The sequence below is a fragment of the Lepidochelys olivacea genome (genome assembly GCF_965140295.1).
Source record: "Lepidochelys olivacea isolate rLepOli2 genome assembly, chromosome: 9".
NCBI classification, from domain to species: domain Eukaryota; kingdom Metazoa; phylum Chordata; order Testudines; family Cheloniidae; genus Lepidochelys; species Lepidochelys olivacea.
The window spans coordinates 69,974,463-69,999,623 of NC_140419.1; the positions used below are offsets into that span (position 1 = coordinate 69,974,463).

The 25,161-nt window shown below is 41.2% G+C and overlaps 1 protein-coding gene across 1 annotated transcript in view; it reads right to left on the reverse strand.

Annotated features, from left to right (window-relative positions):
- Positions 1 to 25,161, reverse strand: part of PCDH11X (protocadherin 11 X-linked) — a 1,025,787-nt gene that overhangs the window by 529,811 nt on the left and 470,815 nt on the right. Inside the window, exon 6 of the mRNA XM_084638911.1 lies at positions 5,816 to 5,887. Coding sequence (XP_084495037.1) covers positions 5,816 to 5,887 — 72 coding nt within the window. The remainder of the gene's footprint in view (positions 1 to 5,815; positions 5,888 to 25,161) is intronic.

Here is a 25,161-nt window from a genome sequence, read left to right on the forward strand (position 1 = left end):
CCAGGAATGGAGTCTTAGAACTTTTAGTAAGTAATCTAGCTAGGTATGCGTTAGATTATGATTTCTTTAAATGGCTGAGAAAAGAATTGTGCTGAATAGAATAACTATTTCTGTCTGTGTATCTTTTTTGTAACTTAAGGTTTTGCCTAGAGGGGTTCTCTATGTTTTGAATCTAATTACCCTGTAAGGTATCTACCATCCTGATTTTACAGGGGGGATTTCTTTACTTCTATTTACTTCTATTTTTATTAAAAGTCTTCTTGTAAGAAAACTGAATGCTTTTTCATTGTTCTCAGATCCAAGAGTTTGGGTCTGTGGTCACCTATGCAAATTGGTGAGGCTTTTTATCCAACATTTCCCAGGAAAGGGGGGGGTGCAAGGTTTTGGGAAGTATTTTGGGGGGAAAGACGTGTCCAAACAGCTCTTCCCCAGTAACCAGTATTAGTTTTGTGGTGGTAGTGGCCAATCCAAGGACAAAGGGTGGAATATTTTGTACCTTGGGGAAGTTTTGACCTAAGCTGGTAAAGATAAGCTTAGGAGGTTTTTCATGCAGGTCCCCACATCTGTACCCTAGAGTTCAGAGTGGGGGAGGAACCTTGACAAGGCCTCAACTGGAGTATTGTGTCCTTGGAGCCACATTTCAGGAAAGATACGGACAAACTGGAGAAAGTCCAGAGAAGGGCAACAAAAATGATTAAAGGTCTAGAAAACATGACCTATGAGGGAAGATTGAAAAAAAAATGGGTTTATTTAGTCTGGAAAAGAGAAGACTGAGAGGGGACATGATAGCAGTTTTCAAGAACATGAAAGGTTGTTACAAGGAGGAGGGAGAAAAAAATTTCTTCTTAACCTCTGAGGATAGGACAAGAAGGAATGGGCTTAAATTGCAGCAAGGGAGGTTTAGGTTGGACATTAGGAAAAAAATCTTAACTGTCAGAGTGATTAAGCACTGGAAGAATTGAATAGGGAGGTTGTGGAATCTCCATCACCGGAGATTCTTAAGAGCAAGTTAGACCAACACCTGTTGGGAATGGTCTAGATAATACCTAGTCCTGCCATGAGTGCAAAAGCTTGGACTAGATGACTTCTTGAGGTCCCTTCCAGTCCTATGAGTCTAAGATACAAGTTCTAATTATTTAAATGTTGATGGTTTTGCAAAATAACAGTGACTGTTCCATACTGAACCACATTTATGAACCGCATTCTCTAATGTTTCATCACCCAGTAAGTCCAGGGCCTGAACTCATATACAGAGCAAAGCAAGAGGTTCTTACATTCACAGATAGGGTATGTTGATCCATTGAACTGATACATCAGTACTAAATGCCTCCAATGCGTAATCTAATAGTAATATTAGGGTTCACATTTTCAATTTGGGAGATATATTTGTCTTTTGCTGTGTGCTGAATTTCATAGCTTAGCAGATCTCCCATCTGTCCATAAATGGGGGCTGCTCAATGTCCACAGCAATGGCTCCTTTTTACCATGGGGGTGGGGAGAAGTCTATCCAGCTCCAGCCCCCAACAGCACAAAGTGAGAGAATCTCCCTGAAAGAATACTCAGAGATTTTCCCTCCAAAAGCCCCTCCCTGTGTGTTTTAACATGAGAGGGATGGCTTGGCTTCTGGTCAGGGTGCAAAGCACTTACAGAAAAGACAAAAATTCTGTGCCTAGCTCCATCTGTGGCTACAGGCTATTGAGAGTGCATAAGAATTACACAAGTTGATTTACTTTATGAAAAATGATTAGTAAAACCCCTGTGGATTTCTTAACTGTACTGTGGCGGGATATAAGATTAGTGTAGCAATTCCCATCATCAAATGTATTTACTGTTAAAATATTGGATTAGTGATGTTGTTATCCACTGTTCCAAGATTAAAAAGTGATTCTTTAAAACTGTGAAGAAAAATACTACGCTCCATCACTTGTAATTAGGCTTGCAGTGTGAGTGTGGGTTTTTTTCCCCTTCCTATTAAAAAATTCTGCTCACTAAAAAAAAAAAGAAACGCAGTTCCCTTATTTTGCTTTGTAAAGAGAAAGGGTCATACTTACTCGATAAAATTATCCCTATGTATTTCATTGCACCTGCCAGTCAGGCTCCTCAGCAACATCAGGTCATCATAAATAACCAACATCCCATACCTTGCACTACCTGGTCTATAAAACACACAGTGATGTACATGCCAGCTGGGAATAATTATAAGTGAGATTTTAATCACTGGACATTTAACGTTCCTGAAGAAAGGTCTTTTTTTTTCTAGTGTTTTGTGAAAAGAGGGTGTTGTTGACCTCCAGTGTCATCATCTTCTGGGTTTTGGTTGAGAATATGGGCTGAGGGATACGGGGTGGTCAGTTAAGAGTGGTTATTTGCTATATTTGTTAGTCTGGATTTTGACCAAACAAATCTTTGTTGTTTGCCTTTGCTTATGTTTAAAGGTATAAAGTGCCTAGAGTTGTTAGACTAGGTGCTTAAAAAGAAATACATAAAAAAGATTCAACTGCCATTCATTTCCCTCCTCTCATGTAATGCTGCCAACCATCTCTGAAATTCCTTGGGTACTTTAGATACAGAGTGCAGACAGTGCAAAGAGTGTGAACAGAGGAAAGTTTAATAATGCACACAAAAAATCTGAAATTGACACAATGGTATTTACACCCTACTGGCCTTAGTGGCAAAAGCTGTCAGGTGCCCACTGCCGCAGAATTTATCTAGCCAACTCCAGGCATTGTTCCCATTACTTATCCTATTAAACTGGATCTCAGCCCTTAGCATTCTTCTTTCTTGCTCTAGGTTAATTCTCCCTCCCCCTTGACCTCTTAATCCACGATGCTGACATAAAACACTATAAATGAGAGTACCCAATGCTAGAGCTTGGTTTGACTTTAAATTGCCCTATGTCTACCTGACCCTCAGAAATCTAGGCTATTTGCATGTATTCTTAACTGCAGCTGACGCAGTTTTGAATAACCTTGACACAGTTTATCAGCCAAATGTTTAATCAGGCAGTGCAGCAAGAAAACGTAACCACAACAATACAAGGTATTTAACATTTCAATACAGTGTATAAACTGATGAGAAGCTCATCTTAGCAGTCACTATCATGTACCCTTTTCCTGGTGCTCTCTTCCTCTGCAAAAATCTTGTCTAAAATTTACCGGAGAACTATATATAATCGTTCCCTGATGTTGTCATATGTTTTATGTTCCACACAGGAAAGTTCAATTTCAAATCACTGGGTTCATAGTGAGAGCAACAGAGAACTGTTTGAATTAATTAGGGGTCATAGTGGAGGTAAAGGATTTTGACTGTGTGTTCGGAACCACAAATCCATGGCTTTGACGGGACTCCTTTTCCACCCATGCAACGAAGTGTCACTGAGAAAGCTTTGCTGGGATTCAGTTTTCCTGGAAGAGGACAACTGAATTTCAAACTGTCTGGCTTATGGGTCTATTTAAAACTGCTATAATTGGCTGGAATTTTTTTGGGGAGGACCAAAACCACAATGGAACTGAAAACAAAGAAACACCCCCACAAGAACACTTACCTTGTCTTACTCTCTATATGCAAAACTGTCCAAACACCAATATCTGCCTGTGTCTCCACTTCCTGTCATCGGGACACAGATGTGGTAGTTTTTGCTTCAGTGATTGTGCATGTGACCAGATTGGCCTCTGAACACTGAAGATGTGCTACAGGCTGCAGGGTTTATTTCCTTTTGTTGATAAAATGCAACCTGCTACTAAGTGGCTGACTTGGAATTCATAGAAAAATTCACTAAGTTATTTGTATTATTTATTGAGAATTCAAAGAGAACTGTTGAGTATCCCTTTTAGAAAAGAGGCACTCATTCAGCCCCATCTAAATATCATATTCCTATAAATAGCAGTTGCTTCTTCCTGCGGTGCTTCCCACTAGATTTTAAGCATATTCTGCTTGCTTTTAGAGTTGGGAACCAATTTGCTTTATGGGCACCATTTGTACCATTTGCCCGTTGCTCATAAAACGGACAAAGCCTTTATCAGTACCATGAATTTTCACTCACTTTATATAAAATGTCTAAGGAGGGATTTGCAGTAGCCTGAATTACATCCATGAAAGAATTAACAACTAATTTAATTTTCTGCTACGATAATGGCCTCAGTGTTTTACATTTTGTTGATCACATTTCTTCCATTCCAACAAAAAACTCATAAAAATTGTATCTGGTTTAAATTTTTTTTCTAAATAACTAAGTAAGATGAGTGTCCAAAACATTACATTTTTAAAGCTATTCAGTCGCACAAGCAAATATGAAGTAAAGTAAGGATTTGTTCCTAATCTGAGATAGATGGATATGGAATAGCAAACATAATACATTGAAAAATCCCATGCAGCATGAGTGAATGCAACATATTGGGTGGTGTGTGTATACAACTGTCCCTAATAAAGGTAATCTTTATTGTTCGTAACTATTCCTTTAGCTTAAGGCGTAAAGTCCTGTGCTTTGGAAGCTAATGATTCAAGGCTTTTACTTTCATTTCACATGCACATTTTACCTAGCAACAGGGATATCTGTATATATGCAAGCACAGTTCAAGAGCATATCATTCAAAATCAGCAGTAATTCAATCCCATGTCCATCAGACCTCAATCAAGTCTTCAGATAATGAGATGCTGATTTTCAAGGAGCAAGCCCAGAGGTGCATGAACAGTCAGCATCATGCCTCATGTAAACATTCACTTACTGCAAAAGTTCACACAAACTATTTTGAGAGAACACAAGTGGATGTTCAGTTCCAATTGTGAGTTCCCATGTTGGATTTTCTGCATACACTTGCAATAAATATGATTGTAAAATGTCATGGGCTCCAATACATAATTCGTTTTTAAAATCAGGCCCTAAGTGAAGGCAGAGCTGCTTGAGAGGAATGCTCACAGTGTAAAACGTCTGGCAGAACTCTAACTATAGGCAGAAATTACCAAGTGTACAAGAGCACTGTAATTACAGTGGGTCAGTCCTCTTCCGACACCCCCATCCAATATTTATACATAAATGAAGGCAGGGCTGATATGTAAGAGACAAATAAAGGAAATGGCTCTAAATTCCTAAATTTAGCATAATACACAAATTAGTAATAAATGATTTGCCAAAGTAAATACTCCAAAATAGGATCCTATAAAGCATTGTGTGTTCCTGAAGGTAAATGTTGCATATCAATATTCTCATTCATCCACCTCCCTGTCTTCTGATTTGAATAAGCATCACATCTTTTCTGGTGGGTCAAACTGTTGGACCTTAAGATTTAATATGTCAAATTCATGAGCCTTCGCTTTAAGCTGTCATTCTGTAGGCTTAAATAGAATTCTATCCCAGAAGTTAATGAGCTGTTCATAATTTCCTAAGACACCATTTGGATACTGATTTAATTTTAAATTTCTATTTTGTCACTGGTTTATTTCAACCCCCATTATAATGATGTGTGTCAGGAAAAAGGTCCATGAATGACGTGAGCTGACATCCTTATATTTTTTTGAGGGTATGAAACATGCGGGGGGGTGGGGCGAGGGAGGGAGGAGAGGGGGTGAGAAAAAGGAAGCAGATCTTAAGAGGGCTAAGCCAAATAACATAGCACTTACAGCCACATTAACCATGGGACTCTCATAGAAGAACCTAAAGCAAATGCCACATGATGCTACTTATCACAGAGCTATCCATTACAGTGCTTCTTTGGAGACTCAAATTGATACTGTTAAGACTCACAGAAATGAACACTACTATGCTACTGGGGAGCAGAGGCAAACACAGAAACTTATCAATAATGTGGTTCCTACCTACCTGGGGCTGAGTCCATGATTCCAGGCTTGTCTCTTTCAAAGGGCTCTGGGGTCTTCCCTTCTCTTTTGTGTGCTTTTGAAGGGAGAAACAAATGTATCAGGTTATCTGCTCAGCCAACATTCATATGAACACTCATTTTCTATTGTAAGGTACAAATTACAAGACATGCATAAAATTCAGACAATGATCGTCAACCAGAAATGCCTACATTTCCAGAGGTCACTGGGATAGGTCTCAGAGTAGCAGCCGTGCTCAAATAAATTTGTTAGTCTCTAAGGTGTCACAAGTACTCCTTTTCTTTTTGGGATAGGTCCTTTTTTTTGGACTCAGTACATAACCCAGTTTTAATGTAGCAGTAATGTAGTGAGGAATCCCAACAAGATTGAATCTCATGCTTTGTTGAATTGAACAGCAGCACTTTTTCAGTCTTTCTTGAAAGCTCTTTTATAACATTAGATATAAAAGTAATAGATAGCTCTGATAAAGCAATTTTCATCTAAACATCTCAAAGCGTTTACAGATGGGGAAACTGAGGCACAGAGAAGAGATGTGACCTTCCCATCACCACACCACAAGCCAGTGGAAGAATCTGGAATAGAAACCAGACTCCTGATTTCAAGTTCAGTGTCCTGTCCAGAAGACCACATTGCCACGCCTCATTTATTTTGGCAAGTGAGGACATACCATGAATATAACATCTGTTACCCACAAAGCAACTGCAATTAATTTAAGTGTGGCCTATCAAAAACAAAACAAAAATCAAACAGAAATCCCCTCCAAAACACCTACTTTTTAAACACTGTGTTATTGAGGTTTCTTTCATGCTTTTGGCTGATAGCCTTTCCCTTTCCTTAAAGCTCTTTATAATAGGAGCTTAGAAGGATGTGCTGTTTAATAGCTCATTGACCCTTAAACTCTGAGAATTCTAAAGAAGTGGCAAGACTGACCCCAAATCAAAAGTCTTTACAATCAGATGACTTAAAGGAGCCCTTGAAGAATTATATTTGCTGACTCTTCATATTCCCAAGTAAATTACTGACATTTCCAAATCACCCTGCCAACTTGTCAATGTGTATAATTGCTCAGCTCTGCTCATAAATGTTTTGGATTTTATGAGTATAGGAATTGAGTGCAATTTCAACTACCAGAGAGTCATTGTTAAAGTCTTGTGTGAGTATATTATGCCTACCCACACATATAACAGGTCTGAAGATAAATAGCAAACATCACACTTTTCATAACACTAAAGTGGTCACTACCTATTTTTGGCAGTGTCTTGCTATATACTGCAGAATAATAGATTTGGTAAATAGTAAGACATCATCTGACATCCTGAAGGGCATTGACTAAGATTTTTCAATAAAACTAGAAGAACTAAACTGAATGTTGGCTGGAAGCATTAAATAAATTTTCCTAGATAAATGGTCAAATAAATATATCTATCCTCACACAGAGACTGATATACAATAATAATTGATAAAAGTATCCCAGGAGTATGCTATTATAATATTCAGACTAATACAGACTTCATTAACAGTAGTTCTATCAATGGAAGCTGTGCATTTTCTCATTTTATATGTTCTTCTGTACAAGATTTCTGTTTTGGACTTTCCTAAGAAATATTACATGCTGTAGTGTTGTTCAAGACAGCAATCACATTTAGCAGTCCTGCTAAAGACAGAGATGGTTCATGAACCCATACATTACTCCCAAGAGGGAAACAGCATGATCCAAAGGTTAGAGCACAGGATTGGGACGGAAGAAACCTGAGTTTTATCACAGACTCTGCTTATGACTCATGGTGTAACCATGGACAAGTCACATACCTGCTTCTTGTCTGTTTCTCCATCTGTAAAAGGAGAAATATACACTTTTGTGAAGTTCATCACCATCCTCTGACAAAAGGCACTATTAAGAGACAGATTTTATTATGACATCTTTATTTTCGTAGCTGTGAAAATTTACACTCTGACATGCCATGTTATGGGAGAGCCTAATGACATGTCATAATGCAGCACAACAGTGTCATATATGAGTGTCTCAGATCATGGCGAGTAGTGCAGTATAAATACATAGAAATGTGATCAGCCAAAAGATTTGCTGTCTCTGGTAATATATATTTTTAGTATCTGATTAAAATGAAGGATGTCAAAAACACAGTCTGTAGGCTACCTCAGCTATCTTCTGTTTGTATGGATTACTGAGAGTGCCAAGTTCAAATGACCATGGAAATAAACAGAGAATTTAATTATGGTAGATTATATAATGGCTGCAGATGGTGGTGGGGGGGAGCATCTTGTTTTAAAATTGTACAATTACACATCCCTGTCATTTGCCTGTGGTGTTGGATGATGTGATGACAACTGAACATGATTCAGTGTTCAAATATGACAATGAATAGATTAATTTTCTCTGAGGGAAAAAAATACCAGATTTAGTGTGAATCAAATCCAATTAAAAGGGGCATATTTGTTTCATATTCTGTGGGGGAAAGCGATGTTTTTTCATATATACACAAGTATAGGTAAATATATTCTACTTTTAAGCCGAATAAACAACACACATGTGTATATATCATTAGTTAGTAGTAATAGTAAATACATTTACTGTGGTACTACCTAGTGGCAAATGTCATGAGAAACACATTGTGTTAGGTGCTGTAGAAATACTTAAAATATTTATTAACTAGTTTTGATAAAATAAGAACCCTTCCAAATATTTTGTCCATTTTTAGTATCAAATTCCAAAAATCCTTCTAATGAGGTTTGGAAATGTTGGCTAACTGGTTTTCCACTTCCAGTTTCTGTCCAGGAAAGGCAACAGAACTGCTCAAATACCGTCAAGAAAGGCTGTTCTTTTCCTAGGGCAGTGTTTCCCCAAACTTGGGACGCCGCTTGTTCAGGGAAAGCCCCTGGCTGGCAGGCCCAGTTTGTTTACCTGCTGCGTCCGCAGGTTCAGCCGATTGCGGCTCCCACTGGCTGTGGTTCGCCACTGCCAACAGGGGCTGCGGGAAGCGGTAGCCAGTACGTCCCTTGGCCTGCACCGCTTCCCGCAGCCCCCGTTGGCAGCGGCGAACCGCAGCCAGTGGGAGCCACGATAGGCCAAACCTGTGGACGCGGTAGGTAAACATACCAGCCCGGCCTGCCAGGAGCTTTCCCTGAACAAGCGGAGTCCCAAGTTTGGGAAACACTGTCATAGGGAATTGCCAGCTATGATCTGAAATGAAAATGCCACAAATCTGATCAGGAAAACATGTTTTCATAAAATTTCCAGGTCAGTTTTCCAGTCTCCAGAAACTTCAAAACCAGTAGTAACTTGAGTACTACAGAAAGAGGCAGGAGGGGGAACAGGAAGATGCTTGGAAACAAAGAGAAGGACTGAGATCAGGAAGAGGAACTGGGCACTATCCTTATGCAATGCAAAACTCTTTAAGATAAGTTATTTTTTCATAATAAATGAGAACTATGAGCAAAAATCCATAACAGTCACTGGAAAGACTACTATTGACTTAAGTTTGAACATTTGAACATTCAAAAGAGAGGACACTCCATGGGGGGGAGGGGGGGATATGCTCACGCCCCCCACCCCGAGTCCTGCCCCACCTCCACGCCTTCCCCACCCCCATTCCAACCCCTTCCCCCAATGTCCCCACCCCAACTCCACTCCCTCCCTGCCCCATTGGACCCCTTCCCCAAATCCCCACCCTGGCCCCGCCTCCTCCTCTAAGCGCACCGCGTTCCCCCTCCTCTCCCCTTCCTCCCAGCTGTGCAAAACAGCTGTTTCGCGGCGCAAGCGCTGGGAGCTAGGGGAAAAAGCGGGCACTCTCTCAAGTGATCAACTTTCACTTTCTTTCTAGAATGATCAACATTCACTCTCTTTCTTGAAAGATCAACTCTTATTTGGGGGAAAATAATAATGGCAAAATCCCGGACGTTTTTAGATATTTAAAAATTCCTCCTGGACGGTGATTTAAAAACCAAAAAGCCAGACATGTCCAGGAAAATACGGACGTACAGTAACCCTACCTAAGTGCACTTTGGATCAAGCCCCGAGGATGTAACTTTTGAAAAAATTGCGTGCATACACCAACACTTTATATTTTGCTGAGTGGCTTTCAAACATTAACAAATCAACACGCAAACCACCCTTGGTGAACTAGGTATCGTAAAAGAAATGTGATCATCACTCCAGCCACCACTCATATAGTACCACCTCAGGAGTAAAAATATGTTTAGAAAGGGCATAGAACAGGAAGCCAAGGCTAGCATCCTTTCTCTTTCAAGAAGTGGCAAGAGAAACAAGTGGTCAGGATCCTGATTTTATTTTTCACCCATAGTATGAATTCTATACTTGACAATCTTCTACCTTGCCTTTTGCAGAAGTAAGCATCATATATATTATCAGTTGTTATTTAAAATAATCACTGTCTCAATTTAAGCACTATTGTGTCTTGTTTTTAGCAACCAAGCGCCCATTTCTAGGGAAATGCAAGTGGCATGATGCCACAGTGTTATAAAACAATTCTTGTAGTTTTTAATGGATAATGCTGAGTGTCACCGTGTTGTTTTAACAGCCACTTCACTCTAAGACTCTGACAAGTGCCAAAAATGTGTGCTACTCAACCTTCAAAAAATAAATTAAAATTGCTGTGAATATATGTTCACCATTTAATTAAATGTAATTCCTTGAGGAAGGGGGTAAATTATTAATGTGTCCTAACCTGTGTAGTTGGACTGGATATGTGCAAAAAGAGAAGTTACCAGACAACCAGATGCCTGCTCCCATACTGTCAATTTTATAAACAAGCAAGCACAGAATAAATAATGGCCTAAGCCTGATGTAACATTTATCTCCATTTTATGGAAGCATCTGATGACTTGTGGGTGGCTGATGTACTCTGAGAAGCTAAGAGTTAGAACTGGAATTAAAAGTAGTAGCTGTCATCCCATTTATTTCTTTTTAAACCTAGCTTTCCTCCCTCTAGTCCATTGGTTTTCAACCTTTTTTCATTTGCGGGCCCTTAAAAAATTTCAAATGTAAGTGCGGACCCCTTTGGAAATCTTAGAAAATAGTTTGTGGATTCTCAAGGATCCGCAGACCCCAGGTTGAAAAGCACTGTTCTATGATAATGACAACCTTTTGCAGACCCTGTAGACCAGTGGTTTCCAAACTAGGAGCGCCGCTTGTTCAGGGAAAGCCCCCGGTGGACTGGGCCGGTTTGTTTACCTGCTGCGTCCACAGGTTCGGCTGATCGCGGCTCCTACTGGCCATGGTTTGCCGCTCCAGGCCAATGGGGGCTGCGGGAAGTGGCGTAGGCTGTGGGACATCCTGGCCGCCCTTCCTGCAGCCCCCATTGGCCTGGTGAGGTGAACAGTGGCCAGTGGGAGCCGTGATCGGCTGAACCTGCAGACACGGCTGGTAAACAAACCAGCCTGGCCCGCCAGGGGCTTTCCCTGAACAAGCGGTGCCCCTAGTTTGGGAACCACTGCTTTAGACATAGTCTGTGGACCCCCAAGGGTCAGTGTTGAAAACCAGCGCTGCAGTCAAAACAAGTTAGAACTGACCCAAGCTAATTTTCTGCAGGTTCATTAAAAAGTTACATTTACAAGGCATTAATGAACTCTGTAGCTCAATATTAACCTGGCCAGAAGTCATAGGTTCTCTGTGCAAATAAGCCTAAAGGGCATCAGGGCAAAGGAACAAAAAGAAAATGCTTGGGATTAAATTATGAAGGTATTGAAACCCTACTGAATTCCAACAGGATACCATATTTCATCAAGCTGTATGGGAGGAAGAAAGTCTGCTAGTTCCCTGCAAATGCAGAGTAAGTGGATGATTGTGGGAATATTACCAAAGACCAGTATAATCAAAAAGCAAATGGGTCATTACCCTACAGTAAATAATTTTATTTGTACAATACAACAACCAAAAAACCCACAACAACTCTACACTATTAGACTTAATCTATTTATTACTGCAGTTTTACAAAGAGATAGGCTGGTTTGCTACAGTACCAGAAAATATAATATTCTATACCATGTCTTCCCTGTTAGAGACATTGGCTGTGAATGTTGGAGCATGGTCTGAGAGAAGATGCTGAAATATGCTACCACAACATTTGTCCTCTCCTCCACCCTGGCCCCCTCACCTGGTCCAGTTCTCCCTCCTGATCTCAACCACAGTGGTTTCACACCCTTTTTTCTTCCACCATACCCTTTCCTCCACCATTCCCTGGTATACTCTGTCTGAGCTGCTCAGAAACTCCCCAGGCTCTCTTCCATGAATGTCAAGTAATTCCTACTCCCACTCAGATTGCCTCCCAAACTCTTTCCTCACAGTACCTTTCCTGATCACACATTTCTCATCCACAAGTCAATACTGCCTTTTCCTATCCCACTTTTTAAAATACACCATAATAGAGGCTCAACTTAAATGTATACCCCAAATAAAAAAAAACCATAGTAATAGAACCAAAAAAGTGCCACCGTGGCTAAACAACAAAGTAAAAGCAGCAGTGACAAAAAGGCATCCTTTAAAAAGTGGAAATTAAATCCCAGTGAGGAAAAGAGAAAGGAGCATAAACTCTGGCAAATATAATTAGGAAGGTCAAAAAAGAATTTGAAGAACAACTAGCTAAAGACTCAAAAAGTAACAGCAATTTTTTTTACATACATCAGAAGCAGGAAGCCTGCTAAACAACTAGTGGGGCCACTGAATGAACGAGATGCAAAAGGAGCACTCATGGATGATAAAAGCCATTGCGGAGAAACTAAATGAATTCTTGAATCAGTCTTCACAGCTGAGGATGTGAGGGAGATTCCCAAACAGGAGTCATTCTTTTTAGATGACAAATCTGAGGAACTGTCCCAGATTGAGGGGTCATTAGAGGAGGTTTTGGAGCAAATTGATAAACTAAACAGTAACAAGTCACCAGGACCAGCTGGTGTTCACCCAAGAGTTCTGAAGAAACTCAAACGTGAAATTGCAGAACTACTAACTGTGTAGATTCTGTACCAAATGACTGGAGGATAGCTAATGTGACGCCAATTTTAAAAAAGGGCTCCAGAGGTGATCCCGGCAATTACAGGCTGACTTCAGTACTGGACAAACTGGTTGAAACTATAATAAAGAACAAAACTGTCAGACACGTAGATGAACATAATTTGTTGGGGAAAAGCCAACATGGTATTTGTAAAGGGAAATCATGCCTCACCAACCTACTAGAATTCCTTCGGGGAGGGGGTCAACAAGTGCGTGGACAAGGCGATTCAGTGAATATAGTGTACTTAGATTTTCAGAAAGCCTTTGACAAGGTCCCTCACCAAAGGCTCTTAAGCAAAGTAAACTGTCACAGGATAAGAGGGAAGGTCCTCTCATGGACTGGTAACTGGTTAAAAGATAGGAAACAAAGTGTAGGAATAAATCATCAGTTTCCAGAATGGAGAGAGGTAAATAGTGGTGTTCCCCATGAGTTTGTCCAATTCAACATATTCATAAATGATCTGGAAAAGGGGGTAAACAATGAGATGGCAAAATTTGCAGATAATACAAAACTACTCAAGATAGTTAAGTCCAAAGCAGACTGCTAAGAGCTACAAAAGGATCTCACAAAACTGGCTGACTGGGCAACAAAATGGCAGATGAAATTCAATGTTGATAAATGCAAAGTAATCCACATTGGAAAACATAATCCCAACTATACATATAACATGATGGACTGTAAATTAGCTGTTACCACTCAAGAAAGATCTTGGAGTCATTGTGGATAGTTCTCTGAAAATATCCACTCAATGTGCAGCGGCAGTCAGAAAAGCAAACAGAATGTTGGGCATCATTAAAAAAGGGATAGATAAGATAACAGAAAATATATTGCCTCTATATAAATCCATGGTACTCCCACATCTTGAATACTGCATGCAGATGTGGTCACCCCACCTCAAAAAAGATAAATTGGAATTGGAAAAGATTCAGAAAAGGGCAACAAAAATAATTATGGGTATGGAGAGCTGCCATAGGAGGAGAGGTTAATAAGATTGGGACTTAGGGGGGATATGATAGAGGTCTATAAAATAATGCTGGTGTGGAAAAAGTAAATAAGGAAGTGTTATTTATTCCTTCTCATAACACGAGGGGTCACCAAATGAAATTAACAGGGAGCAAGTTTAAAACAAACAAAACGAAGTATTTGTTCACACAACACACAGTCAACCTGTGGAACTCTTTGCCAGAGGATGTCATGAAGGCCAAGACTATAACAGGGTTCAAAAAAGAACTAGATAAGTTCATGGAGGATAGGTCCATCAATGGCTGTTAGCCAGGATGGGCAGGGATGGTGTCGCTACCATCTGTTTGCCAGAAGCTGGGAATGGGTGACAGGGGATGGATCACCTGATGATTACCTGTTTTGTTCATTCCCTCTGGGGCACCTGGCATTGGTCACTGTCGGTAGACAGGATACTGGGCTAGATGGACCTTTAGTCTGACCCAATATGGCCATTCTTATGTTCCCTTTCCTCCCAATGCTGTCTCCTACCAGTTGACAGAAGAAGCAAGGGCAGAGTCTTTCACACATCCCAACAGCCAGCATAATAAGGGATATACCACAATGACCATAAATTTAGGCTCCCTGATTTTTGCAGCACCAATACTGGATCCTGTGGCAAGCTAACATTTAGTCAGCAGCCTGCAGGATGTGAGGAACATATTCACAGAGATTTGTTTTCCATTAAACATAAAATGAATAAAATCAAGCATGTTCTCTATAATTCAAGAAAATAATTCATTTTCTGGAGGGGTTTTTTTTCTATGAATCTAATGATATTGCAGAATTCAGCTGTGGAAAGCTTCAGAATACAGTTCCTATATGCCACAGAGTACAAAGGGCCTTATTTGCAACTACTTCCTTTGATGTGGATGTAACCCTTTGGGGGCAAAGGGTGCTCCTGAAATCACACACTGAGTGTCTAGGAGACTTGCCCTGGACTACAGCAACAAAGGTGGCAGAAGCTCAGGATTCTATTTCCCAGATTGCATAGGGTCCAGGGCATAGATAGAGCTAGCTAGCAAACAGAATCAATCATAAACAGGACTCAGAAACAAAGGGTTTTACTTTTGGCTTTGGTTGTGTTTGCAATGTAGCATGGAGAGAAGCATCACAGCCAGGGAGGAAAGTCAGAAGATTGGGAAGAGTCACAATCAGGCTACCAAGAGCCAGTTTCACTGCACACTGGAATCCAATCTTACCACGTGTGATGTGGGTAATTTGTAAGAACACTCCTATTTATTTATTTTGCTATTTTGTTTTAAGCCAGCTACCGACTTCAGTGCTGCACTGAGCTTCAACTCACTACTTGCCAGACTACTGGTAGCAGAGAGCACAAGGCAGTTTGTACAAGCTGCACATTTGGAAGGAGTAGAGTTTATATATTGTTGGCTTTGTCTTTTATTATTCTGATCCCTTTTTCCACTGTTCCCTACCTTGAATTCCCCATACCTAATTAAGTCCCAGTTACTGTTCTGTTACTCTGGAAATTGTGATAGCTATTTTATTTGTTGTGCTCTGACTGACACTTCTCTAATCGATTGTGTGCTAAATATTTTCCCAAAGGACAAGACCTCTGTGTTCACTGCACTAGAAGGGGTTTCCTTGGAAGGAAGCACCAGGCATCCTTACAGATGAACCCAGGACCCATAACCCTGAGGAGAAAAACCTGCAGCCACACATCAAGATCGGGGTTACATGGATGAAATGATACGGTCACTTAATATGTCATGTTAATGTCTGTGTCACTTACTCAGTTAGCCATCCACTCCCTCATTTATTAAGGTAAGCAACAGAGTAACCAACCATTCATAATCTCAAGCTGGAAGGCCCCTGTTTTTGGAAAAGATAGTGCTTTTCAAAGTCTGAAGTAGCAAGTAGAGTCAATCACGTAGAGCAGTGGTTCTCAAACAGGGGTTCAGGGCCCGCTGGGGGGCCATGAGCAGGTTTCAGGGGGGACTGCAAGCAGGGCCAGCATTAAACTTGCTGGAGCCCAGAGTAGAAAGCCGAAGCCTCACTGCACGGGGCTGAAACCCCACCACCCAAGGGCTGAAGCTGAAGACTGAACAATATAGCTTTGCATGGGCCCTTGGCATGGGGCCCCAGGCAATTGCCCAGCTTGCTACCCCCTAACACCAGCCCTGGCTTTTATATGCAGAAAACCAGTTGCTGTGTCACAGCTGGGCCATGGAGCTTTTATAGCATGTTGAGGGGGCCTCAGGAAGAAATAGGTTGAGAACCTCTGAGGTAGAGTCACAGAAAGAATGGCTATCGTCTAACATGGGTCAAAGAACTTTCTCAGAATAAGGAAAGCAGCATTATCCTGAACAGCTTCCCTCCTTCTGCTTCATTGTAGAACTTCTACCTACAACGTTCCCCTACTCCCTTAGGTCAAGCGACCTTCTACAAATCTAAACATACAATAGAAATAGTCTCACGGAGTCCTTTTGTTTGTGCTCCTTTTACTTCCCCCCTCTGACATTTAAGCTTAATACAGAGAAGGAAATTCTATTCATAATGAGAAGATGCATTGATTGATTTCAGTCTGAATGGTACATTATGGTTTCATCAGTTCAGTTAGAGCTCCCTGAGCTCCTACAGATGCACCAATTACAAATTCTGTGGCAGCTAAGCATGATTTTTAGGATAAATTAGGTTCCCTTCACTGCACGTTTAGCAGAGCACTAGTAACTTGAGAGGTAACTTCAGCATCTCTCCAGCTAGTGCCTCTAGAGCTAATGCACGCTGCAACTGGGGAATTGAGGGACCCCATGTGTAGGGGCACCATGCCTAGCTACATCCACTTTCCCAACAACAGTCGGTCAGGAGGAGCTTGTAGGTGTTAGACTATGGGAATCCCTAGAGCATGTTCCATAAGCACTCACAACCAGCTACAGCAGAAGGCACCAATAATAAGAGAGAACCTTCCAGCCCCGACTGAACACAGAAGGGCTTCTTTGGACACCAGCCTGAGAAGCTTCCCCCTACCTTCTCCACAGCTGGAGCAGCTAAGAGAAGCCTACAGGGGTAGACTGTGGAAATCCCCAGACCTTCTAATTTGCTTCCCCAAGGCAGCCAGCAACAGCTGCAGCAGAGGGATCATGTCTCAATCACCCCCACCTGTGTAGTAGTAGGATGCCTAACACTCTACTTTCCTTTGGCCCTCTCTGTTTGGAGAACAGCAGCAGCAAACAGGAATCTTCACAGCTCCTATTATTAGTCACTTAACTCTGACACTTGAACTCTGAACCCCCTTTTTCCTGCTCCTCTCTTACTTCCAGGCTCATTCAGCTGCCTATCCTCACTCTCCTGCCCATTGTGGTTCTCATCCTCCCTCCAGTCTCTTCTTTCCCCTTTCTACCTGCTTTTATTTTGCTATTCCCTTCCCCTCTCCACTTCAAGCCCAGTCAGTACCTCTCTATGTTACTTGTGTAACAACAAATAGTTAAACAAATAATTTTAAAAAGACAGAATTACCATGCTGTGTCTCTGCAGTCACCCTGGGCGCTTTGCTCACAGGTTACGGCCATTTCTGGCAGTAAATTCTTTGCTTTGTTTGTTTGTTGTCTATTTTATATTGTAAAGTAATTGAGTCTGAGATGGGGTCTCACCAGGTCTGTCCCGATGGGGCCACCATCCTGCTTCCAATAATAATAAATTGGCAAATACAGAATATGGTCTCACATCTATATGGAATTTGTACAGCCTGCCCAGAAATAATAGGGGTTCCAACCCTTTCACTTGGAAATTCAGGATGCAGGTGCCAGGAAGCCATGAGGCTGGCTTAAATTCATGAGATTTCCTTTTATTTTTAAGTCCCTTTGGGTAGCAGGAATGTGTTTTCTGAGAATGTGTTACTCTCAGAGGGACTCTCCCCTCTGCACCTGTGTTTGTGTGAGCACCACTCTGTGGAACACAATCTGAAATGGACTGCAACTGCACCTGGAGGACTCGGGGGCTTTTACTTCTCAATAATGGGAAAGACCCTTCCCCTGTCCATATCCCCCACCCCACCCAGCCCCGCCCCGCCCCTGGAGCTCTCAGCAGCAGTTTCATCGGGGCACTGCCTCGCTCTGTCCCTCCAGACGCCACTCTCTTCCCAACCCTCTCCCCTGCAGGACAGTCCTTTGCCCAGCTCCCTCTCCTGAGCCTTAATACCTGCTCAGCCTGTTCCCTGCAAAGGGCTCAGCCCCCAACGCGGCTCTCTCCCTCCCGGGACACCCAGCTCTGCCTGCGCCTTTGCAAGGCAGAAGGGAGCGCGCAGCCGGCTGGCCCCAGCTCACCTCTGCGTCCCCACTGCCACCGTGCGGGAGAAAAAAGGAGCAGGCAGCGGGCGATGGACCAACCTGCCGCCCGGCGGCTCCACCTGCCTGTAGTGGCCACGCATTCCAGCAGCCCCGAAAGAGCCAGCAGAACTGCAGTCCAATGCTAGCCTCTGAGGCTGCCCGCAGACTCCAGCGTGGCATCAGCTACAGCTCAGCCAGAAACCCTCAGCTATCATGTTAAAAAGAGAGAAAGGAGGGTGTAAAATCATAGGATTGTGAGAATTGGTGAAATAAAAGGATTCAGAAGTGCTCTGGGATGGAAAGTCCTCTATAAATAGCAATTCATCCCATAATACTGTAATCTGAAGGAATAAGGCAAAACTACATTATTCAAACCCAGACTTTAATGCAGCCATTGTCCTAACAGTGGTCCAGAGCTACTGACAAGCCATGACAGCCATCAAAAGAGAAGTGTTCCAATAGCATGCCCCCAGTCTCTCTCTCTCAATCCACACCCTCCCCTAACCCTGCTAATGGGAGAGGGAAACCCCATTACAATACCTATTTTGCAAGAAAGGAAACTAAGGAGGAGAGGATCAATGTCTCAAAGACCACAGACAGTACCGGTTATTGCCTGGATTAGCCCCCAGGAATTTCTGGTTCCCAGTCCAGTAGTTAGTCCATGACTGGCTCATCTTAATACTTCTTTTTTAGAAAACTTACAATTGTTTAGTACATCCCACTCTGCAAAGGCAGTTGTGACAAAAATCATGCTGGTTCATCTAATACAATCTATTTTCTCTGTGGCAGGTTGAGACTACAATTTTCCAGAGTCACTGTTTTCTGAGCTGTATCCATATGAAAGAAGGAATGTCAATTCCAAATGGTAATATAACTAATTTATTTATGAGAAAGATTTACAAATTTAAATTTCATCCCCCTAGATGTAGTGTAGTGTAGGGACCCACACCTGTGTGTTACACTCACTCTCAAAATATTGTTCCTCTTTCATTTTCCTGTTTACACTAAACCTTCGCTCCTTACTGCAAACCCAAGTTAAATAGTGTTCAATCTGCTAGTGTAACAACTTCATGAGATAGATGTTATTCATTTTTTTAACTATTTCCAGAGGTGTTATTTGACCAACAGAAATTACTATAGATATTTCAATAGGCCATATCATCTACCCTATTTTGGGGTGCAGGCCAAATACCATTATACTCAAATGGGAATTTTCAAATGGGAATTTGTCCACCGACTACAATAGAAATTGGATCTGGCCCTTGGATTCATTTTGTCCATTTACTAAATATGTAGATATTCCTAGCAGGAAGTTACACCCCTTCTATTCTGCTTCCATACAGACGTATGTAATTCAGATAAAGTAGGTTTATATGAGTTGAAGAGAAAACTTACAACATGACAGTTTTTATTTTATGTATTTTGTTTTTTTGGAAAAGTCCTAAAATTATCTCAGTGGGTTCTACTACCAATAATACTAACAGTTACGGATTACGGTGAGAAGCAAAACCAGGCTGAAATTAAAAGATAATATGATGCATTTTCCTCTGATGCCATGCAAAATTGCTACATCAACATTAAGAGCATCTGACACAAAACCGTTCCACTCCTGCCCTTCACAGGAAAGTAAATAAAGTGCTTTATGAAACTGCCTTCTTTTCAAGCTTAAATACTGTACTGCTTAAAAATAATTTTAAGGAACAAACAGCTAGATAGAGCTATTTTGAAAGCACCATATTAGTTACGTGACTTTAGGAAATATTTGCAGGTATTGTAAAATGCATACTTCAGCCTTTGTGAGTTATCCAATTTAAAGCATACTCTTGTCAACTACATTTTTAGCCTGAAACCACACACTACTTACTGATATTTCCAGCCCGTAGTAAATCAAGAAACATTTGTACTAATTTCAGTTATCATCACGCTGAGAATGCTGTACCTCTGAGGAGTAGTTTATCCCCATTAGCCATGCCTTCTGATACTTGTAAGTTGATTTCAGCTAACTGGATACATACAGTCCCTATCACAACATTCTAAGATCCCTGATGTGATACAGCGTGGGATAATGGGAAAAAAAAAGACACTAGGTTATTTTAAATGAAAGAAGCATGATCTGATTCCATTTTTTATAGAATAAATTATTTTCTAGACCTTCATTTTCCTATTTTTAGATTTATGATCTACATAGTCCAAATAAGAAAACAGAATTATGTGGATTAGAAGAAAATATGGGTAAAATGTAAAGGACAGCTGAAATAAAGACTACATCTATGATTCCTGAATTTTTATTTATTAAGATCCTGTGACGGGGAGTTCACCCCACCCAAGGCAGAGCCAGTAAATTAGGATCATTAAGAAGATAGGCTGCACTTGGGGGGAAAACAGGGCTTGAATGACTGATTGAAGATGAAGCCCAGCTCGGGAGGAACAAGAGGGGCTGTATAAAGCCAGGAAGTTAGCAGCAGAAAGGGGTTGTGGAGGAAATAGTTTGCAGTCACCTCTAAGGAGACAGGAAGTGGGTTTAGAGCAGAAATGCTAGGTAGCATGCAGTTATTGTGTGGGAGAAGGGAGTTTGGGCTAGTAAAACCCAGGGGGAAGCTAGGCGGTAGAGCTGAGAAGTAGGAAGAAGCCCAGGGAACCAGTAGCAAGGGGTAGGACTGTGTAGACTTTGGCTGCTTGTTGTTGGGTCCCTGGGCTAGAACCCAGTGTAGAAGATGGGCCTGGGTTCCCCTGCTAGCCACTGAGAAGTAGCATATAGGCATTGGAGATCTCAACTGGATAGCTGGCTGGAGAGATTTTGTTACCCTGGAATGGGACGATTATAGTGACCAGGCTGGAGGCTTGAATCATAAAGGAGCACTCTGAGTCCTGGTGTGAGGAAGGAGGCATCGGATGTGTACAGAGCTAATCCCTAGATGTGGCTAGAAGCAGGTGCCCCTGCTGTGAATGAATGCTGTGCCAGACCCATATGTGGGTCTCTTTTCTGCAAGTGAACAAGAATGACAGCTGTACAAAACAGCCACTATCGCACACCTTATCCTCTCCGAGTCCTAATCATGACGGATGGGGGCACTATCCACTTCCTTCACTCGCTGGTGGCCGGGGATTGGTAGCAGCACAATCTGTGCCTTGTTACAGACTGGAGCAGTTGCAGTTCCTATGTTTAATTCTCTCCCATCTAGGAGGACATTCAGCCTGCCTGACTTCTCTGTAAGCAGAATGCCTCATGACATTACTGCTGGCACAAAGCCCCCTGCACTTCCCAATGCATCAGAGGCCTCAAAAGCCACAATTTAATCCAGTGAGATTCTAATGGTTCTGCCAACAGGCAGCCTTTATCTTGCAATTACCTCTTCAAAAGATGTAATAAATCACCTGTTGGATATACAGCCAGCTAGTTTACGCCATGATTTCCAGAGCACCCACAGCCGTACTGTCCTGAAGTGGAGCTGCTGGTGCACAATACTTAAAATTATGCCCCTCGTGTAGTTATTTTTTTCATTTTTTCAAAGTTATCTATGGCAGTGTTGGAGAGAAGAGATGGGGGATGGACAGGGCTGGGGCATATGGAAGGGAGGCTGAATGACTCATGTATACTAGAAAAGCTCAGACGTCCTGACATGAGATTTGCCAGATGGTTCCGTGCCGGATTGTAAAACTTTAAACTAATCTTCATTTAAGAGTTTTAAGGGTTGTATCCCTCTTATAAAGCCTCTTGCTCTTTTGCTAGGTTGATTCTGGTAAATTATAGATCAGACTTTAGAGAACTGCTTCTATGAACAGAGGCTTCTTAAATCTCAGCTAAACTGAGCAAGAAGATTACATGTTATTATGATGTAGCACGGCAGGATTTTTCCACAGCAAACATAATGATGTAGAGAAGGATAAAACTATCATTCTGTGCAAGGAGGTCATCCATAGAAGAACAATGCCTTTTACACAGCTCTAGTAAATGCCTTCATGGTAAATGTTCATGTGGCAAATTCTTTTTTCTTAATGGTTCCATAAAGAGACCCTATCATAAGCAGAAACCAAATCTATATTTCAAGACCCAATGATCAAACATCTCATCAGGAGAGATGAGATCATTTGGGAAAAATGATACCAAACGTAACGAGAAAAAATGTCTCTCTTTCATGGGCAATTTTAGCTTAATTGCTTCCTACTGGTTTTATGTCAGGAGAAGGATTTTTTTCTGAGTCCCAAGTGAAATGTCAAATGCTGCATGTGGTATTTAAAATTAAAATGCTCGCTAATCTTAAGAGTGCACATGTGTACTTTTAACTATAAATCATTTATTTATTTATTTATTTATTTTTAGAAAGCAGCAAAGCCCCATTGAAGTCACCAGACAAGGCTAAAAGCCTTTATGACTGCTGTTGATGTTTCAATCCTGGTACTGGAATTCAGAGAAGGCACCACGCTGCTGTACCTAACGTACAGTGTGGCTATAAGTGTCAGACACTAACTGGCTGCTTTTCCAATTTTTCACAGGGACAAGTGGAAAATAACCTCCATTTGGTAAACTCCAAAGGCAGCAAATTCCAATATTTTGTTATAAGTTTATGTTATCAAATAAATTCCTAAGAACCTACTGGACAGCTGATACAAGTACTTAAACCTGCGCAGTCTTGAGTCTGCAGCCTATTGGATTAACCCTGAATAACAGATTTTCAATCTGTGATCCTAACTTTGAAATTACTGTACTAGTTTTTCTATGTCAAAAGGCTTTTCTCCCCTATTTCCTTAACTGTAACACTATTTGTTGCAAATAAAAGCTTTTGATTTCAAGGCAGTCAGGTGTTCTATTAAACAAGTCACAGTCCTGGTCATTGCAAAATATCCTAAATAAGAGTTGTACATATTTGTCCCACAACTTGCACAAGTTGGAGAGCGTCACAATTTGGAATAACTAAGCAAATGTCTTATCTATAATGGTCTGACATTCCAGATTTTGTTCTCTTCTTCTGTTTTACTCATTTGCTATGCTGTCTTGAGTAGCCAACAGACACTGTTTCATCTTGTCTTATCCTGTGCACAGTTGCTAATATACTTTAAGTGCAGGTGTCAACAGTCAAAAGATACCAATGGCTTCTTAATCACAACTTTGGTAGACTGAGTATATTAAATAATATAAACCCTAAATTTCGGTTAATTAGGTCTGAACAAAGAGAACCAAAGAAACTTCTTAAGGGTACAATTTTGATCATAAATACAGCACCTCTCTTGTTTGTGCATATAAATTTCTCAGTGACAATAGCTGTTATTCCCACTGCATGGACTTTAACTTGAAAGTATTTATGTAAACACTTCATTGTGACATTATGTGCAAAGGTATTATTACCATAAGAAAAAATATAAGTATCTAACTTTTTTTTGAAGCTTGTGCTCGAATGAACTTGTAAGGAATGAAAATAAATGTACATAAATCCACCTCACAATTCAGACAAAGTGTCATTTTAAATAATGGAGTATAGGGTAGCAAAACTGCACACTTTTAAATTCCTTGAATATTCTCCCTGGTTTTACTCCTTGTGTTATATCTGCCATTTCTTGTTGATCTCTTCATAAGCGTACATCTTTGTTCCAAAGGGCATCCAGGATGCAGGCACTGCTGCCTCTAAGTATCTTTTTTTAAACATCCAAATGAGTGACTAGAAAAGAGGTGATATTTTCATGAGTGCTGGTCTCCCTTCTCTACAGAATGACTGAATTATGTTTTACAGATATGTAGTTTCTTGTGGTCTAACAATTGGAATTTCAAGCCTCTGTGTCTCCCCCCCCCCCCCCCCGTAAGCACGAAATCTGGATTGGGAAAAGGTGGTAAGTGTTAAAACTGCCTGCATTTTTCTTAAATACAGGTGAACTATAAATACATTAGTGGAGTCAGCTGGAACTAGCCAGGAGTACACCAGCATACAGAGGTCTGGATTGGAATCCATAATACCAATTATTTCAGGGAGAGAATGGCTGCCATGAGTCTATCATTCAATCTTTGGAACATGGCAAAACTAAATAAAATGGGCCACTATAAATTAGATCTTTCCAGAAAATTGGTAAATTTGCTTATTCATCAAGAACAGCAAAACTAAACTGCAATTCTTCTGCCATTAAGGGGGACAAACACTGCCTGTGAAGTTAGGTAGGTCTTGATGGACCAACAACTTTGATATCCTTCCATTCATGAATGTTATACGGATTTTTAAAGTAATTAGGTAAAATCTAAGGCTGAGTTGGAGATCCTCCATCTTCAAGGCATCAAGTTGTCTGGATGCAAAAAAAGGAGTTTGCCGCACCCTGCAACAAATTGTATGTCTGTGGCTCCATTCTGGGTTTGTGAAAGCCATGATGAATTTCAGTCTTCATTGTGTAACCCTGGTCCTGACTTACAGTAGACTGAAACAACCGTGGTGGATTGTAATATCACTCTTGTGCTTGGAGCCTGGTGCCTAGGCCCTGACCGTAAGAATGACAGAGGCATCAAGGACTGTAAACTTTGACCAACTCTCTGCACAGGAACAGTGGGATTCCTGTTGGTTGGGTGTGGGCCTGAGCTGGGGTTACAGCCTGGAATTTCCCCAGCATGAGGCTCATGGAGAAGATAATGTGAGAGTGCTTGTTTTTACCTCTATTTCAGGGTAGCAAAAGTGTATGAGTTACCCCAAGGTAAGAACACAGTAAAGACCAGGCACTTAAGTTTTACAATGAGGTAATCTCTCCAAGGTCAGTCTCAGGCAGGGGTATATAACTGATCTTGACAAGTTTACCTCAAAGTAAAACTAAAGTGCCTAGTCTTTACTGTGTTCTTACCTTGGGATAGCTCTCACACATTTGCTACCCTGAGGTAAAAATGCAGCTTTTTTAATGGTAAAAACAAGTCCAGAGTCTGTTTTAAAAGATAAATGCTCTCTAAGCAGGAAAGCCATTCCATCACCAGACGACCCAAAGGAGGAGTGGAAACAGAAGGGACCCTAGCCTCTCTTAGAGAAGGGGTTCTCAAACTTATTTGATCATGCCCC